Genomic DNA, 19,510 nt, shown 5'->3' on the forward strand with positions numbered 1-19,510 from the left:
TTCAATACAGAGTTGGGAGTGAGTGTTAGTTTGCATAGCAAGGTGGGGAGACAACTACTATTACTGCGTTGGTGCGTATGAAATGTCCGTTTGACATCTGACGTAAAAACTGTCCTCAGCAACACTACACAGGGATGGGCTAGGATCATGCGTCTAATATCACAAACTCTGTACACATCCAGCAGACAGAGTCGGGTACTCCGAATGCACATATCTGTAGACCATTACAATGGGGTTGATCCATGATGTCTTCCTCCGTCAAAGCAAAACCACCTTTGTGGATCATTACACCGGGGTTGACCCATCATGTCTTCCTCCGTCAAAGCGAAACCACCTCTGTGGATCATTAAATCGGGGTTGATCCATCATGTCTTTCTCCGTCAAAGGGAAGCCACCTCTGTGGGTCATTACATCGGGGTTGATCCATCATGTCTTCCTCCGTCAAAGCGAAACCACCTCTATGGATCATTACATTGGGGTTGATCCATCATGTCTTTCTCCGTCAAAGCGAAACCACCTCTGTGGATCATTAAATCGGGGTTGATCCATCATGTCTTTCTCCGTCAAAGCGAAACCATCTCTGTGGATCATTACATCGGGGTTGATCCATCATTTCTTCCTCCGTCAAAGCGAAACCACCTCTGTGGATCATTACATCGGGGTTGACCCATCATGTCTTCCTCCGTCAAAGCGAAACCATCTCTGTGGATCATTACATCGGGGTTGATCCATCATTTCTTCCTCCGTCAAAGCGAAACCACCTCTGTGGATCATTAAATCGGGGTTGACCCATCATGTCTTTCTCGTCGAGGCGAAAGCATCACTACGGATCATTTAGTTGAGTTTGGCTTGATCCCATGTGGATTGAATAATCCTCTCTGTTTGAATTCAGATTCATGTTTGGGGTGGTTCACTTCTTTAAAATAATAATAATAATAATAATAATAATAATAATAATAATAATAATAATAATAATAATAATAACTGGTCACATGATTTGGGTGTAGTCAGTAAGTCCGCTATCGTGGATTCCACTCTGTTACCCTGTATGTTTTGCTTTTATCCACTTTGTCACAAAATGACTGGTTTTACAGAAAGTTCCCATTTGAACAAAACTGAAGGAAATGAAATTTACACCAACTTTACTATACCAATACTTACTTTTTTTAAATATTTATTTTCTGAATGTAAATAAGCTGTTTGGAACAAAGTTAACGTCTTTAAGTAATATAAGTGTCAATCGTGTCTAAGGCATTTGTTTGTTTTTTTTTCTCCCGATTCGTAGCCGTCTCAGTGACTTAACATGAACAAACCACATTAAAAGTTCTACTGAGAAGTCCCCGCAAAAAGAAAAGATCTATCAATGTGGTTATTTGTCAGCTGAAGAAGAAAAGGAGATGAAAACAAGTGGAATAAAGTGTGCGAGGCTTCCGAGTGCTTTGAGGACAATATTCTATACTCACTACTCGTCAGCGATCGGAATCCATTTGCGTACAGGGTGTCTATCGGTCACGAATGTCACGAAATCAGAAAACGGTCATGAAGGTCACGAAAAAGTCTCGAAATTTAGCTTTTGGGTCACGATTTTTTTTTATCTCGTGCAAATGTAAGTACAGATTGGAAAATTTTGTTTTATAAAACATCAAAATTCACCACCAAAAATGTCGATGGTCGACTTTAGACGCTACCAAATCGCAAGCAAAGTACGTTTGTATCGCATGGATGAAAATTCGGCCTAATTCGCACCCAAATTCGCTCTTGAAAATGTTAGGAAATTTTATGATTTGGTAAAGAAAAGGTCACGAAAAAGTCACGAAATTTCATTGTGGAATTTTAGTAGACACCCTGGTGTATCATATGGCGTGTTATCGACCGTACATACTAAAACATAAGAGAACTAGAGTAAACGGAAGTACAACAAATAAAGCAGTTAGTACCATCGAAAAGAACGAAGAAAGTGCATCATGTTCCCGGCGACACAGTTCCCATACAGCAGATATTAAGGGGAAGAGCCCAATGTGCGTCATCTGCAAACAAGCCACAGAAAAAAAAATTAAAAAAAAAAAAAAGAGCACTTATATCATATTTGTAAAGAGTTTCGTGCTGTCTTTTAAAAGCGGCTCGATATTATCAAGCTGCAATATTTGATCGAGTGTGGACTATGAACGGAGCGTACAAGGTGTTTACTACTTGTGTTATGTTCCGGAAGAACTGCATTAGAAAGTAAATGTGGAACAATGAAGAACATAATAAAATCGATTACTAAGACGATCACAATGAAAACTTTTTCAAACACATTTAAAAATGGTTTCTACTCGCCAGATTGAAAATAAAGGATATGCAATATCATCCTTACACGCTCAATTCAATGAAGGTTTATCACCTGACTAATATGTATCAAACCGAAAGTTAAATGCTATGTTGGTAGGTGAATTCGGCGAAAAAGAGTTTCACATATGGAAAACATAAATCAGAATCATAAATGATGACATCAATGTAAGTGGGTTAGCTGAGCGACCATGGAATACAAAGCGTATGGCGAAAGACTCCGGGAAGTGTAAAAATTTCAATTTCCAGCTCAGTGATTCCTTCTATGATGCAGAAAGTTTATCATAATCTCTACTCAGTACCAAAGCTCTCGTTCTTAAGCTTGGACTGTTGGCTTCTCAATTATATTCCCATCGTATTGCAAGTCATTAGCAGTTAAACGGAAATGTAATGCCATCTTCTAGATCGTGCATTATTCATAATGGAAAAATGAAAATCCAATTCATGTCAGCATTGCACAGGCTATATCCGAGATGACCCATTGTAAGACTCTCATCCAAATGCTCAACTGCGTGGAGTTGCGCATGAGTTACGATTCGCTGGAAAGACATGACAGCTAATTGAATTCTTTCTCAAAGTGAACTACACCGTGTTCCTTTCCCTGACACAAAACATCAAATTTTTCCATCCGAGCAGCAATGGATAATTTCGATCATGAAGAGGACACGCTGTCAAGGATTGGCAGCAGTCACGACAATTTTTTTTTTCTTTTCTTTCTTCACAGGATGATTATTCTCCACCAAAAGTGTTGCCAGATTTGGACTACTAAAGAAGTGAAGAGATGTTACGTTCAGAAGTTAACTGACGTCGCATCTTTTTGATTCTATTCCATGACAAGAATGGCTGTCATACAAAACTCCAGGTATCAGATGTCAGATACCCGAAGATTTCAGTCCATTGCCAAGACCTAATAATGTAATGACATCCACTATGCTATACACCGACTTTGAGTGCCTTTTGTCCACTTCCATCACAGCTTAGATAACACCACCAAAATACACAATTCAGACAAGCCCTCTAGTACCGTCTTGGAGTGCATTTCACACTTTGTTAGGGACTCCGATACTTACAAAAGTAGCATTTTACTCTTATCCCTCATCCAGAGACAGTGCGATGCTATGCATGGCGAACTTCCAGGCATGTGTGGTTCAAACAAACCAGCAGTGCGTATCTTTTTGGTGTGATGAAGGCGTCTACAGAATCGCTAAAGAAATTTAGCTCTTACTGGACAAATGTAAAAATATCGTCATTGGTTTGGAAGGTTTCCGCTTCACAGATGAAATCATGATCTGTCTTGGTGACTACCTTAAGCATATTTTGTTGACTGAAACATTTGGACCACACATTGTAAAGAGTATTCTAAGTGGAACGCATTATTCACGAGGGTTGAGTGGTTTCAGTATTTTATCAGAAGCAACTGTGCTTACAATGGTTAGCATTTGTTAAACAAAAATTCAGCGATAATGAAATAACTGGCAGCTTTCAGTTGCCCTACTGAATTCATCTGTTGATTCCAAATATGCAAGTGAAACACAGAAAAACGTCAATTCCGTAAACGGATCACTTGTCTCCTTATACTGAATGTTTCAAAACCTTTGTGGATGAAGACTACAGATAATGGGTTGATTGCAGATGACGCACATTGGGTTCTTCCCCTCAATATCCAATGTACGGGACTGTCACCGGCAACATATTCCTTCGCTATTTTAGAACTGCTTCATTTGTTGTACTTTCTTTCACTCTAGCTGTACTCACCTTTTAGTACGTACGGTCGATAACACGCCATATGATACACAAATTCCGATTGTTGACGAGTAATAAGTACAGAAGGTTGTTTCTAAGGCAATCGGAAGTGCTCACACACTCTTTTCCGCCCTTTTCGTCTTCACAAGTTGGTGTCCTTTTCTTCTTCAGCTGACAATACACTTTGATAGATCTTTGATCTCATATTTTCCGTTTTGGAGACGTCTCAGTAGAACTCTTATTGCGGTTTGTTCATGTTAAGTAAATGAGGCTATGAACCCGGGACACAAGGATCACAAACAAATGCATCAGACATGATTGACACATATTATTACTTAAAGAAATTACCTTCGTTGCAAGACAGCTCATTTATATTCAGAAAATGAAAAGTGGGTATATATTGGTACAGAAAAATTGGTGTGAACTTAATTTCATTAAATTTTGTTCAGATAAGAACTTTCCGTAGGACGCGTCATTTTGGGACATAAGTGGACATAAATGCAAAATACAAAGCGACACTATTGAAATCCAAGATAGAGGCCTTACCGATCACATCCAAGTCATGTGGAATTCTATATAAATAGAAAGGTGTGATTCTCAGCAACGCAACTAAGCCAGTTGTCGCCTGGGGCAAGAACTTGCTCTAGCGCCCCCCTGCCTCTCCGAGAAACCAAAACAAATCACTCCCCGACTACACCTGATATTGATATCTCAGTAATTCTTCTATTCAATTTTTCCTTTAAGTAGTTAGGATTGATTTCAAAATTGCAGTACATAATTTAATTTTTAGTACAAGATAAAACACCAAACTAATTAGTATTTGATTGTTAAATAATTTGAGAGTAGCCTGCTTGATATATTTTTATAGTCTTACAATAACTGCAAATCATAATATTTTTGGAATTGTATTAGGATGTGCATATGTGTAAAATGAATCAACAGTCAAGCTGTTGTCTCGAGTATTATACTCGGACATTTTACAAATCTATTAAATCGATGTAAGTTAAATGAAAACACAATAAGCTGGAACTAAAATTTAACTTTCTGGGCTCTTTTGGACGAGTATCAGATAAAATGAAGGGAAATCAATCCTTTCAATAGATATTACAGTAAGCACTACGGCTGTACGATTAAAGACGGCGTACTTTCCACAATTCCATCATATGCTAGACAGGCTAGAGAATAACGTTGCCAAATATGTCTTTGAAATGAGAATGGATCAACAAACAAAAGGAAGTCAACTGCACGTGTTGCTTATGGATTGGGTAGCATTATTACAGTAGAAATATCTTCAAGGGTGCTCCGCCTTGTCGTAAACAGTACCTCGCATAATACTTCGGTTCAATGACCACAGTTAAGGGTTGAGAAAGATCAACGTAAATGAAATGCACATTATCCAAGTTCAAGCGATTAGACTTTTGTTGTCTATTGGTTCAGGGACGGGGGCAAATACTAAGAAAAAACTAGAACTTTTTATCATTGCTACGAGAAATTTTAACCTAAGTTTCTAATATCACTGGCTCACAAACGCTGCCCACTGCCTAATGCTCGCTTTGCTAATGCCTGTTAGTCCATTTGTCATTCAACATTTTTGATTCTACCCTGAGTTTTTTTTTTTTAATATATTATTTCAATAGTATTTTGTTTCTCATGTGATTCCCGGCGGGAGCTCATGTGGTTCGGATTCCACGTTAATCAGTAGGTCCACGTCTCATATAGCCTCGCTGCTGAAAGGGACGCTAAACTAAAATCAACTCAACTCAATTTGTTTCTCATGTAATAATGATGGGCAACGATAAAAAAGGTGGACCATTTTATGGGAAAAGAAAGCTACGAAACTTGAAAGATGAGAGGTAAACGAAACGAAGAGAGAAATTGTCTTTCAACTTCTGGGCAAAATCTCGAAACCGATAATCATACTAGTGTTGAAGTGGCGGAGTTATCAATACCAGTTACTGTTAACAGAGCATCTGTAACTCGACATATTTTTGAAACTAAGTTTATTTTACTTGATTAGAGTAATTTAATTGTTAAATTAAAATGGAATGGGTACGGCCTCTTCGATTACGGGTCTGAGTTAAATTTAAGGGTCTTGACTACAGCGAAATTAAACTACCGTTAATTTTAGAGTTGTTCTGTAATATCTTCAAAACAAATAAAAATATTCGAAAAGCGGAAACGTAGTGAACTAGACAACACGATTTTGCATGTGATATCTTTACCACAATTCGCCTATCTGCTTTTGCTATTCCGCTTTTTACAGAATCCGCAAAAAAATGTTAAGTCTATCTACAGTTGCAAATCGAAAGCAGATAGATGAGTTGTGATAACGGTATCACACGCAAAATCGTTATATCTAGTTCACTACGTTTCCGCTTTTCGAATATTTTTATTTGTTTTGAAGATATTACAGAAAAACTCTAAAATTAGCGGTAGTTTAATTTCGCTGTAGTGAAGACCCTTAATGAATTTCAAAATTTGTTCGAAAATAATTAGTTTTCACGCAGTATATGCGTATAAAACTCCAAAGGATAACTGTAATCAAAATCGAAACTGTAATCGAAAGGTCATTAGGACTATAAATAACACTTCTTCTTCTTCTTCTTTTTTTTTTTCGAACTCACAGTAGCGTATACATATGCTCGTTGTATTATAACTGTAACAATTATTATTAATCCATTCTCTCGTGTTAAATTCAGATCGAGCGATGTTTTAAACATTTGGTAATAGTTCTAATGCAAAGTATAGTTTTGATTATTAGTTAACTTGTGTTCAGGGATGAACCAACAAGGTGGTCCGAGAGTCTGGATCCCCTAGGACTTTCAATTTTTAAGAAAATTAGCACAATTTCAGGGGGGCAAATACACAAAATTATTCGCATTTTGTAGGCTACTCCGAAAAATCTTTGAACCCAGAAGAAAAATATTGGGTGCGCCACTACTTCTGTTTACATTGTGATACTCATTGCCTGATTTCGAAAGAAACATGAAAGAACTGATTTCGAAAGAGACATGAAAGAACTGATTTCGAAAGAGACATGAAAGAACTGATTTCGAAAGAGACATGAAAACTGATTTCGAAAGAGACATGAAAGAACTGATTTCGAAAGAGACATGAAAGAACTGATTTCGAAAGAGACATGAAAGAACTGATTTCGAAAGAGACATGAAAGAACTGATTTCGAAAGAGACATGAAAGAACTGATTTTAAAATAGACATGAAAGAACTGATTTTAAAATAGACATGAAAGAACTGATTTTAAAATAGACATGAAAGAACTGATTTTAAAATAGACATGAAAGAACTGATTTTAAAATAGACATGAAAGAACTGATTTCGAAAGAGACATGAAAGAACTGATTTCGAAAGAGACATGAGACAACTGAATTGTTTTATATGCATAAGGAGTCCTGAAAAGAATTTTTGCGAGGGATTTGATTTTGAAGGTCTGCTGCTGCAGCGTGGAAGATAAATATCGATTAAGGCACACACTTTTGTGATTCGTTGTGTATTAAACAAGTTCAGCTAAAATAGATTTATTTGAGGTCAACTATATCTGAAGAACGATTCAATAGAGTAGCTTTGATAGCCATTGAAAATTACATACTCAATGCAATGGATAATGATATAATAAGAGATTTTCCCAAATTGAAAGCCAGAAAAGTGTCTTTATAACAGGACTTTACAATAACAAAGAAAATGAGAAATTAAGCTAATTATCATAATCATACCTCTAGAAAATACTTCGTAAATATGCACGTAATGAACCAAAACAGCGTATCTCTTTGTCAAAATCAAACATGTATTAATATTAGACACTAAGCTCATGAGTTTTATTCTGTTTCGACTTACAGGTTTCAATTGTACTTGTCAAAATACATTTAGGTATATATCTTAGTTGTGTCTTGTGCTTATTTAAGTAAGAAAATGCTATTGATTATTAAAATTGCAACTTTTGTTCAGTTAATTAGAATTTTCTACAGTAAATTAATTATAATTTCGCAATTTTTCGTTAATATTCGTAGGGATACTACAGTTATTACAGTACAATTGTAACAATAGATTGAAGTATTTTTTTTGCCATTACAACTTTCTAATCTTTTTATTATCATTTTCGAGGGGCGCCGAAATATTGTTTGCTTAAACTTAAGAAATGTCTAGAACCGGCTCTGCATTCATCAGCAAAATTGTAACAGTTTCTTACGATGTACAATTTTTACACTATCAATATGCGTCTTTGTGACACTATTACTTATATATGTTCAAATAAATATTTAACTTTTATAAGAAACTTGTTCACCTACCCCAAAAACTCACCTCTACGTTTTTGTATTGTTAATACGAGGGCTGTTCACAAAGTAACAGACGTTTTGAAATAAGAATAACAGAATGAACAAGCCAAATCGTATTTCATACATTTGAAAGGTGCACTCTTAAGCTATTTTTCTACGTAATTGCCATGCAAATTAAGGCACTTATCATGCCGTGGCACAAGTTTCTCAATACTGTCGCGGTAGAAACCTGCCGTCTGCGATTTCAACGACTGGCTTATACCGGCATGCAGTTCGTCGTGAGTATTAAAGCGTTATGTAGCGAGCCATATCTTCGTCGTTGGGAAGAGGTGACGCCAAATCCGGGCTGTATGGGGTGTGATCGAACACATCCCATCCAAAACAATCAAAGAGTTCTCGGGTACGCCTGGCCGTGTGTGGCATTGCCTCATTCGGCCTTTACTCGTTATTTCATGTCCGTACACCTCACACAGTTGGCGATGAATTTCAGTTGGGTTGTGGTTTTCTTGCCAACAGAAACATAATCACAGAACGCCAAACGCCACCTCAGAAGATTTGGGATTTTCTATTGAAGCGCACATTGTAACACGTCATTTACAGTCCTCACGCTTCTGGATGCGTACTGAGTGTGGCAACCTTCTGACATCAAGATGGCGACTAGCCCCGTCTATTACCGCGATAGGCCAAAACGTTTGCTATTTTCTGGACAGCTCTCATAAATTAGTTTATGACTCAATATATTAGTTTATGATTCAATATCTTACAGTTAGTTTGATTCAAAATATTAGTTTTGAATAACTCAAATATGAACTCTTTACTTTGTATCAGGAAGTATTTGGAACTTTTAATCAAACTGCTTCTGTGTGCTCTGACAATTTTGTCGGTAACTTTTAAATATTGCTAAACTGGAACTATATATAAAGCTTCCTGTCTTCTGGTAGAACCTTTCTGAGAGGAGTGTTTACCTCGCTTCTCAGAACTGTAACAAACCAGTAATCTTGGGAAAAAGTACGATGCACGGCATTTTTTTTCTTATTACTCTTTAAATTTGTTCTTCCTGTAAGTAAAAATTGGAATAATTTTCGTCATAGCTATAATTAATTTTTATGCTAGTTGTAGAATTTAAACATAAAAAATCTGTGAAGATATGAAGTTGACTTCACAAAGATGTCAGCACACTTTGATTGAATTAATAATAATACGATATGTCTGTAAAGTTCCTTCAATACTTTTTTTTTTTTTTTTCAATACTTCAGTTGCGTCCCCGTACCATGACATGATTTACGCCCCCTTTCTCCAGAAAGAACAAATCTTAAAGAGCACAATTTTAAGTATTGTACTCCACCATGAACAACGAAGGGGAGGGAAAGTGCACTCGCAGTCAGAAGACCTAAACATTACAAATACAGTCTCTGTTTTTTTTTTTCTTTCTTTAAATAATAATTTATTATGTTAGTGAAAGATAAAGCGCGCACACACACCTGCAAAGGAAAGATGGTAATCCTTTTTATAGAATTCAATCCTAATATAGAGCTCTTTCGTGGCTAAGCGGTTAGCGTACGCGCCTTTGGCGTGGGAGACCCGGGTTCGATTGCCGGCGGGAGCTCATGTAGTTCGGATTCCACGTTAAACAGTAGGTCCACGTCTCATATAGCCTCGCTGCTGAACGACACGCTAAACTAAAAATCAAATCAAAATCAATCCTAATGTATCAGTTGCAATTCCAGTGCAACTAGCTCTTTTATATTTATTTCTTGATTTTCCTCTTACATATGTTTAAAAAAATTTAAAAAATGTTTCCACCAATAATAAGGAACTTGTTTGTGACAAAGACAAAACTAGTTTTCATATCAAAACTGTGATAATTAACTAAATGGAACAAGTGTTCGCTACTGTTCGAGAATTCAGTTCTTTTATTTGAGAACAATCAAGCAATTCGTACTGGGATTTGTTTGACCATTTGCCCATTGACTTAGGTCATCTTAGTAAATTTAACTACCATCATCATGAAGTCTGTTTCCTACAAGAAATGTTCATTTTAAATAATATAGTTGTGACATATTTTCCGCCCCTGGAAACTTATCGCCCCGTCCAAATGCATGTGTTGCACATATGGGAGAGCCTTCCCTGATCAAGAAACAAATAATTAAATGTGATTTTTTTTATTTTATTTACAGTTGGTTGGCATCATTATTGCCTGCTGCCTGGCTAGTGCTATACACAGTGAATACAAGAGGAGATACCGATAAGGAGTCATTCAGATTATAAATCCCAAACACAAGAACAGATGATTTAATCAAGACAAGAAAAGTATAAGTGAATCTTGGTTCGTCAGAAACAAAAACAAAATCTATTTTCTAACACCTGTGCAGTAGGTGTATAGTAAATATTAAAAGGTTGAGAGTCAGAGAAAGTTACCTCTATTTGGCAAGCAAAATTGAGATACTATGTGGGTAGTGGTTCTGACAGAGTCTGTTGCCCATTAAAGCTTTATAATATTAACGTAGAAAAAATTCTTACGTTATATATATATATTTTCACTGTACAAGAGCAATTTAAAAAATCCTTAAATTTGTGTTTTCACAAAAATGGAGATGGCATACTCTGGATCTCAGCTTTTTAATTGTTATGTATGTATGTATGTGTGTGTGTGTGTAAAAAAACGAAAATATTAGTATATGTTTTAACTTTTGTATTTTTCTGATTACATTTGTCTGTTTCCAAAGCACTGTGTTGTTAACTGTACTTTTTTTTTATACTACTCTGTAATTAACGAAAATTGAAGAAATACAGATCATCTTATACTGTACGATTTTTTTTTCTGATAAAAACAACGATATATTTCAAAATATTCTTTGTGCTTGAGAATCGATTTTGTACTTTAATAGAAATATTAGTCTACATTAAAAATAGATGTATATTTGTTTTAGAAAATGGAAGTATGTGATGTTCTATATGAATATTTACAATAATTATAATTACCGTTAGTGTTAATAATCTGGATCTAAGCTGAGGATAGCAAATTTAATTGTCGGCGCTAGAAAACCTTTAAATACTTATGAAATAAGACAAGGATCTTATAAAATAGAGGATATGCCCTTACAACGAAATCTTGAAGCCATACGTCAGTTTTGCCACCCCATGGCGCAAACGAAAGTAGCGAATCAGACTTGCCGATGCTCGGTTGTTATTTGCTTTCATTAATTTAATACGATGAAGATACATATAGGCAGATCCTCTATTTTATAACAGCCTTGAAATAAGATGTATTTTTTTTTTTGGAAAATTCTCTTTTTCTTTTTATATAACAAAATTATTAGTTTTCAATTTGATTTTCGCCGTACTCGACTCTCGACAAAATTAACAGAATGGTATATTCTTACGTATGATGGTATGATGTATATTCAGGTATGGGATTTAAGAAAAAAATAACACCGAAATCTGTTAATACTTAGTCGAGTGAGTGAAATAGGATCATTTTTTTTCCATACACTAGTTAATATAACATTTAAATTTTTAATGTTATTGGCCAGTACCACAAATTTGTAACAGAATTAGTGTTACAGAAATTCTCTTGTATTAATTCATGCACATCGTGGATTCTGTATTTAAGAAGTGGGAAATACACTTCCTGTTGCTGGGAAGCAACATAAAATGTGGAATAGGTATAATTTTTGGTAATCTTCCATATTCTCGGTACATTACTACATGTTTCTCTAATTATATAATTTAGTACAACATTACTGTGCCTTTCGTACAAGAGTACGTACACTCGTTAGTTTGACAATAAAAATAAATTTTTAATTGTAAAGTTGTCAGATAAAGTGCACATATAAATTGCGTTGTATTTTTTATTTCTTTTTTTGTAACAAAATTTAAGCAAAAGCATCTGGCCAGTTGTCTTCAGAGTGTTTATAGTGATTTATTTCGTTCTGTATATTATATTGTATATTGAATTTTTTTGATAAGCTTGTAATGCATTTGTATCATAATGCAAGTTTGAACATGTTAGATAAAAAGATTCAACAGTGTTTTTCTTTTATATAATAAAATTGGGAGTTGAGGGGAGAAAAAAAAGGGACCAAGTTTTTGCCATTAATTGAAACCAAGTTCCTTTGAATAAGAAAATATTATTTCTGTGTACGAAATTTTTGCGAACCGAACCTTAAAACAACGATCTGAATTTAGAACCATTATCTTGTTGTACGAATAAGTGTCGCAACGGTTTCGTTTTTAAACCTCAAAAGGAAGAATGTATTATATACAGTATATAATGAAATAAAGTTTGTGTAAGTAGATTTTTAGACTTTAAAAAGGCAATTTTGTAAACTATATTTGGAAAAAATTTAAATTCAGTTTTACCGAATATATTGTATGTTTGTATCATTTAATGTAATAAAAGATTTTTTTTTTTTAATTCCTTAGTTTTCTTTATGAATATATGAAAATTTTATTTAAAAAATACATTGAAATGAGAAATTAAAATTTAGTAATTTAAGTCCCATGTTATGTTCTTTAGGCTGAGAAAAAAAAACACTCACATGACGTTATCCAATCACGTGAAATTCAGAGATCAAACTAATCCCCCGTAACAACAGGAGTAAGTAGTGGTCTACTTAGCCACAAGGTGGCCACGCGTCGGGAATTTCGGGAAAAGCGGGAACTATGCGTGAATTTTTAAAACCTTGAAAAAAAAAAACTGGAAAAGTGCGTGAATTTATCTATAGATCCTTCAATTTTTAAAGAATAAACTAAACGACAAATTTGAGGTTTTATTAATATTTTGGAATATTTTACAGACACTGCCTTGGTTGAAGTAAATTTCTTTGTTAGGTACATTAGGTACAAGGACAAATATTTAGAATCGTTTCCTATTTTTGACACAAAAAGAAAGTCTTTATTGTTCTGTAAACTGATTTTGTAGTAGGTATGTATAACATACTTTTTCGAGGTTCATGATGTTAGGAAGAACATCAAAAGGTTCCAATGCCATAGTAAGACTTCGTTTCAAGAAGGTTAGCTCCAGGACCCACTCCTCCGAGATTGGCTAGTCAAACATGAAAGAGATGATTATAGCGCAGGTTGCCGCTTTTCACTCAGGCTATTATTTCGGTTGTCAGTATGGGACGCCAAACGTTAATTAGCCATATGCAGGGAAAAAAACACACAGAGAAGAAGAAAGCCTGTGATTCGCCCAACTTCACACATTTATAAGAAGACCTACAAACACCTAGTTCAGCTTCTTCATCCGGAGAGAAAAGCCGAGAAACTAATACAGGGTGTCTTTCGGTCACGAAATCAGAAAACGGTCATGAAAGTCACGAAAACGTCACGAAATTTAGCTTTTGGGTCACGATTTTTTAACTGTACAAATGTAAGTACAGATTGGAAAATTTCGTTCTATAAAACGTCAAAATTCACCTCCAAAAATGTCTATGGTCGGCTTTAGACGCTACCAAATCGTAAGCGAAGTTAGTTTCTATCGCATGGATGAAAATTCGGCCTAATTCGCTCTTGAAAATGTTAGGAAATTTTATGATTTGGTGAAGAAAAGATCACGAAAAAGTCACAAAATTTCATTTTAGAATTTTAGTAGACACCCTGTAATACTCGTTTCGTGTTCAGCATTCTCGTTAGGTGTAAAAAGGCTAGAAACTATCACTTTCTTGTTCATATTCCTTGTCAAGCGTTTTCTGTGATTGGCAGCAGTAATAATATTGGATCTGATCTTCACTGAAGTGTCTTCTAGAAGTATATGTTAAACAATATTACTAGTGCGGAAATTAAATGGTGTTCACAAGTAATTAACACACACAGTCTTTCCGTTCTGCGAAGAAAGATGTACAATTATTTCCCTACTTATCCCCAGACAGTTCTACATAGGTTACATCATTTTATTTGCATTAACATTACATTTTAAAAGGGAACTTCTTAACATAATACACAGAGAATGCTGTAACAATCCATTTGTTATTGGGTTCGATATGAGTCACTTAACAAAGGGTCTCAGAAAAAAAAAATCAAATGGACGTCGACGTCAGAGTTTGGGATACTACTAAGGGAGAGGTTTGTACTTGTTACCTGACTTCTGCTTTCCTTGGATGAAGTGGAGCCTCAGATCTTCTAAGAGCATTCATGGACTCTGCGATACCCGTTGATGTCAAAAATATCATACATGTTTCTAAGGATGAACTCACGGTGAATGTAAAGTTTCTGTAGGAGTTTAATACACTTCTGAAATCAGAAGAATACGACTCAGACTTGCATACATTAAATAATGCTTTTAAAGTTGGTATGCTCGCAGTAGATTGGGATATTGCCAAGTTTTTGCGTTCTTCGTACAATTTATTCAAGAATGTTCCTGCAAGAAGAGCTTTATACAGGGTATTTCAAAACAACAGTGACAACGTTTGGGAGGTGATTCCTGACACCAAGATAAGACAAAAAGTATAGACCAACCTGGGTGCATAAATGCTTCCTTTCGGAGTTATAGGCTGCCGAAAACATGAAAAAAATGAACTTTGAAGGTCCATAGTTCCAAAACCAAATATCCATACTTCGGAATCTTACGGTACTTCCGCAACAACTTTTATAGAGGTAATTTGAAGAGTACTTCAAGTTATATGTCCATAGGCAAACTGTCTCTATAAAAATTATTGCGTGAGTACCTTAGGATTCTGAAACATGGATTTTTGAATAGTGCACATACTAGTTTCTAAGTGAAGTCTTGATCCGACTGCGGTAGGTCCCATAGTTTTGGAGCTATATGAGTCTTTAAATTTAATTTTTTCATGTTTTCGGTAGCCTGTAACTCCGAAAGGAAGCATTCCGAGAGGAAGAAGAAAGCAACTGAATTGAAATGATGGAAAATTAAATTATTATGAAGCGTGTGTAAATATTAACATCTCAAATTACTTTTATATTGTATTTCCTGAAATACAAAGTCTCCCTGCTCTTACGATGTTTTATAGGGCTTGTATTTATCCGATCATTGACTATTGTGCACCTGTATGGAACATGGCAGTACCTACTAAACTTTTTTTTTTCTTGCCATAGTTAGATTTAGAATTCCCGAGTTACGTAATTACTCGAAACAAGAACTAATGTCTTTAATGAACTTATGTTTCCCTGACAAACGGTCCCGCGGAGCTGATGTACTTTACCTGTATAAGATCGTCAATGGTGAAATTAACTCTTGAATTTTAACTATCGCAAATTAACTTGCGTGTACCTCTACGGCGAACTCGCTCTCTCAATTTGCTAACTTATGAGACACCTAAGGTATCAATTGTAAAAGCGCTCCTTGTTTTACAGACACGCGCACGATTACAATACATTGTTAACACGATATAACATTCTTACCTCGGAGAGAAACTTTACAACTCAATTGATGAGAAGGGGGCGCGGTGGCTCAGTGGTAAAGCGCTCACCTCCAGTGCTTGGGGTCCCTGGTTCGATCCCAGCTCGCGCCGTGTGGACTTTGTGGTGGACAAACACCGTGCTCGTGGGTTTTCTCTGGGTTCTCCCGTTTCCTCCCTCTTTCTTCATTCCAGCATATCACTCATCTTTCGTCATCACAGTCTCCTTTAGCCTAACCGCCATAACCGTGGGACGTAAAACTTAAAGATTTCATTCCATTTTTTCAATTGATGAGAACCTTGTATATTGAGAGCTGAACCTTTTTTTCTGTATTTTCTTTTTTGTTTTCTTTTTCTTTTTGTTTTTATGTTGGACAGTTTCAGCTGATTGGCCTAGTGCTGTATGAAACTTTATGAATAAATAAATAAATATTTGTACCGCTAAGTTCTGAGTTAGTGTTGTGTTCACCAACATTTCCAAAACTTGTTGCTGATTTTAGTGTTTCCTCTGAAAAAACAAGTAGAATAAAATTTAAAAATATTTGTGAAGCCAAATCTCCTCATTACTGTCTAGCTGTTCAAGGTAAGAGGCAGTGGCGGATCCAGGGGGGGGGGGCGATCGTCCCCCCTCTCCCGAAGAGGAAACTTTCTTATTTTATACATATAAATAAAACTCATCCCAGAGTTTGAAGCTGTTAAAAGTATCTCTAAGTAGTAGTATGACAACCCCCCCCCCAGAAGTCGGTCCTGGATCCGCTCCTCGTAAGAGGATTGGTTATCGAAATCATATTAAGAATATGATGTTCATTTTAGGATTCTCAGAGAATGAAGTGGTCGCTGTCAAATATAGAAGTAAAGGAAAGTCAGTGTCAAGTATAGGGGGGGGGGGGGAGAAAATGCCGTAGAACAAGTGAATAGTTTTCGATACCTGGGTAATATTATTAATGATGATATCAAGTGAGAACGTGAAATAAAAGCAAGGATAGGAATGGCAAAAGAAGTCTTTAGGAGGAAGAAAATACTATTTGTAGGACCTTGAATGAAGAGTTGAGAAAAAGACTCGTAATATCAAAACAGAAAATCGTACGTAAAGATGAACAGGTTAGCGGAAGACCGTTAAGCATGCAAGCTTCTCGATTGTGGAAAGTGACCTGCCAATAATGGCAGAATACCTATGATGATGGTGATGATGTAGAGTTCCTGTAAATGTATTTTGTTAACGCAAATGTGCCAGATTATATCTGCATCATAGTATTACCAATAAACGACTAAAATTCTTACATTCCAATGAAAGTAATATTTGGTGCAGCTTATACAATGTCAAGATCTGAATAGATGCTATTTTATTTGTAAATTGGGTTGAGAAGCATAAAGTAATTCTAAATCTTTGTGTTCTCGAATTAGGTAATTAGTAATACTTATATATCAACTCTGGAATCGTATTGATGCTTTCAGATTTGTGTATCTTGGTTTGCTAATACAAAATCATTCTCAAAATTCACGAGGAAAGCATACTTGAAATCATTGTAACTACGTATGGCACTTCTGTTATAAGTAGTTAATATTTTCAAGTCTTCATAGTCCTTGTTTTTCGGATTTTAAATTTTTCTTAGCCTTTCATAAACGTATTCTTTGTTGATTATAGATTAGAGGACACGGTAGTCGACTGGCGTGGTCCCGACCGGTGCTTCCCAATTTTTGGCGTCCACCCAACGTCGTGAGGGAAAACTCGAGAGTTACGTGTATAAAAGATGTGACAGCCAATAGGTCTAGAAACCTCCTGACACGCCTGTTAAGAGACAGGGCGACGCAACGCGTTGGTCATCTGTTTGTCGCTAGGCTGACGTAGTTCAGCCGGTTGTCAACAGATGGCGTTGGAGTGGCTCAGGCCCACAAAAGTGCTGTTACGCTAAGTGCTTTGGTTTGATTATACATTTTGCTTGCTTTTAAGTTTTTATATATAGTTCAGGGGTGCCCACAGAGGGGGGCTATGACGCAAACTGCGTCATTGAAATATTGGGGGGGGTAAAAATCTATATAAATATGTTTGAGGGGGTGTAAAATTAATCGAAAAGAAGATTTTTTTTCATGGAAGAACACCTACGGATAGACAATTGGGGGGGTGCGTCATGGACATAAGGGGGGGGCACCACTGTATAATTAGATAGTATGTTTCGTAATTATATTAAAATTAATTGTTGGTTAGATGAATTATGATAAAATTGGATGAAAACATATCGAAATCCTTATAAAACGTAAAAAATTAAAACCCACGCTTCACCCATACGTCCTTACACACCATCTTGTAATCTAAAACAGCCTAAGTGCTTTTACTATTTTCATCTTCTACAATTGTAATGAAACGACAATCAATAAATTTTCCAATACAATTACGTATATATATATATATATATATATATAATATTTGTGCCACATCCTATATCAACATTTACTTCGATCTAGAAAGCTGGGAAATTAAAATAAATTCCTTTCCAAGACTGAAGAAGATTCTGAAGTTTTTATAACAGTATGTTTTTGTGGCCAGTAATAATGAAAATCACCATTTAAATATTTCTTAATTTCTGTGTGAAATTTGTGTTATATATGGAATAAGATACATTATCAAAAGCAACAGCCAAAAGTTGCTCTTCACGTTTCTCAAACATCACCCCTTGCACTACTGATTCATGTTCAACTTATCGATATTCGATGTGCACTTCAGGTTCTAGAGTGCAATTTCCTTATTTATATTAAACAATGTTCATCAGTTAAATTAAAATAAATATATACCTTTTCTACTTTTATTGATTTCCAAAAAAAGATATTTTGACAAAGGATTTATAGTTTGCGAAATAACATATGCGAATAAGATGGAAAACAGACAAAAACAAATTATGCACTAAGTTTTCATCAAGCAACATGCTACAATATCTTACTTGCTTCGTGTCACACATATTCACATGTATACTTTCAAATGTATAGAGAAATAGGAACTACAAAATGTCAGTGTCAAATGGTTTCTTCATAGCATTATTATACTAATGCTTTCCTACTACAAAACTAAATTATGGAACACAATATTGGGTATCCTTTATCTTACTTAGACATGTGTTTACGGAATCATGATTACTTACAACACATGAAGTCAACAGAATGCATTTAATATATTTAATTAACACTACAAAAGATATAATACTACACAAAATATCATGTTCTGTACCTAGAACAACATTTACTTATATGAAACCGCAACAAGCATAGAGGCATCTGTAATGTAAACCTCAAGGTATTCTTATCACATTTCTTTATTTATATTTTATTCAGTTATTTGTACTTAATTAATCGTTCTCAAGTTGTCGAAGTGGCAACCAAGCTTCGTAACAAACTCACTTTCTGCATAATCAATAAGATAAAATGAAAATAGACTGCTCTATACTTTGCTTATGCGCAATCACGAATCTCTAGGTTTGTCAATTGAAAATAGTGCCTTAGCGAAACTCTTAGGTTGAAAACAAAATAATTTAAATATAAACAGCAAAATACTTAGTCCAAGAGGAAATATTGAACTTTAGGAGGTCCAAAATATCAAATTATCTATATTCTTTAACAGGAAAATACTTCCAAACACGTTAGGTGAGGATTTTGAAGAATTTACATTAATAGCTTTCAAAATACATGTGATAAATAAATATGAGTGTGATTAGAATAAAATTCCTCCCCAAAGGATATGATTTAAAGATTATATAATGAAAGAATTAAAACACAGGAAATAATTTTATTTGGCTAACA

General features: G+C 35.3%; 1 protein-coding gene across 1 annotated transcript in view; it reads left to right on the plus strand.

Annotated features, from left to right (window-relative positions):
- The window catches only part of LOC145676062 (CD63 antigen-like), a 98,865-nt gene extending 87,850 nt beyond the window's left edge, over positions 1–11,015 (plus strand). The window contains exon 5 of the mRNA XM_081746924.1: positions 10,541–11,015. Coding sequence (XP_081603050.1) covers positions 10,541–10,612 — 72 coding nt within the window. The 3' untranslated portion in view covers positions 10,613–11,015. The remainder of the gene's footprint in view (positions 1–10,540) is intronic.
- The last annotated feature ends 8,495 nt before the right edge of the window (positions 11,016–19,510 follow it).

Source organism: Thermobia domestica, chromosome 18 (assembly GCF_964235325.1).
Source record: "Thermobia domestica chromosome 18, izTheDome1.hap1.1, whole genome shotgun sequence".
NCBI lineage: Eukaryota > Metazoa > Arthropoda > Insecta > Zygentoma > Lepismatidae > Thermobia > Thermobia domestica.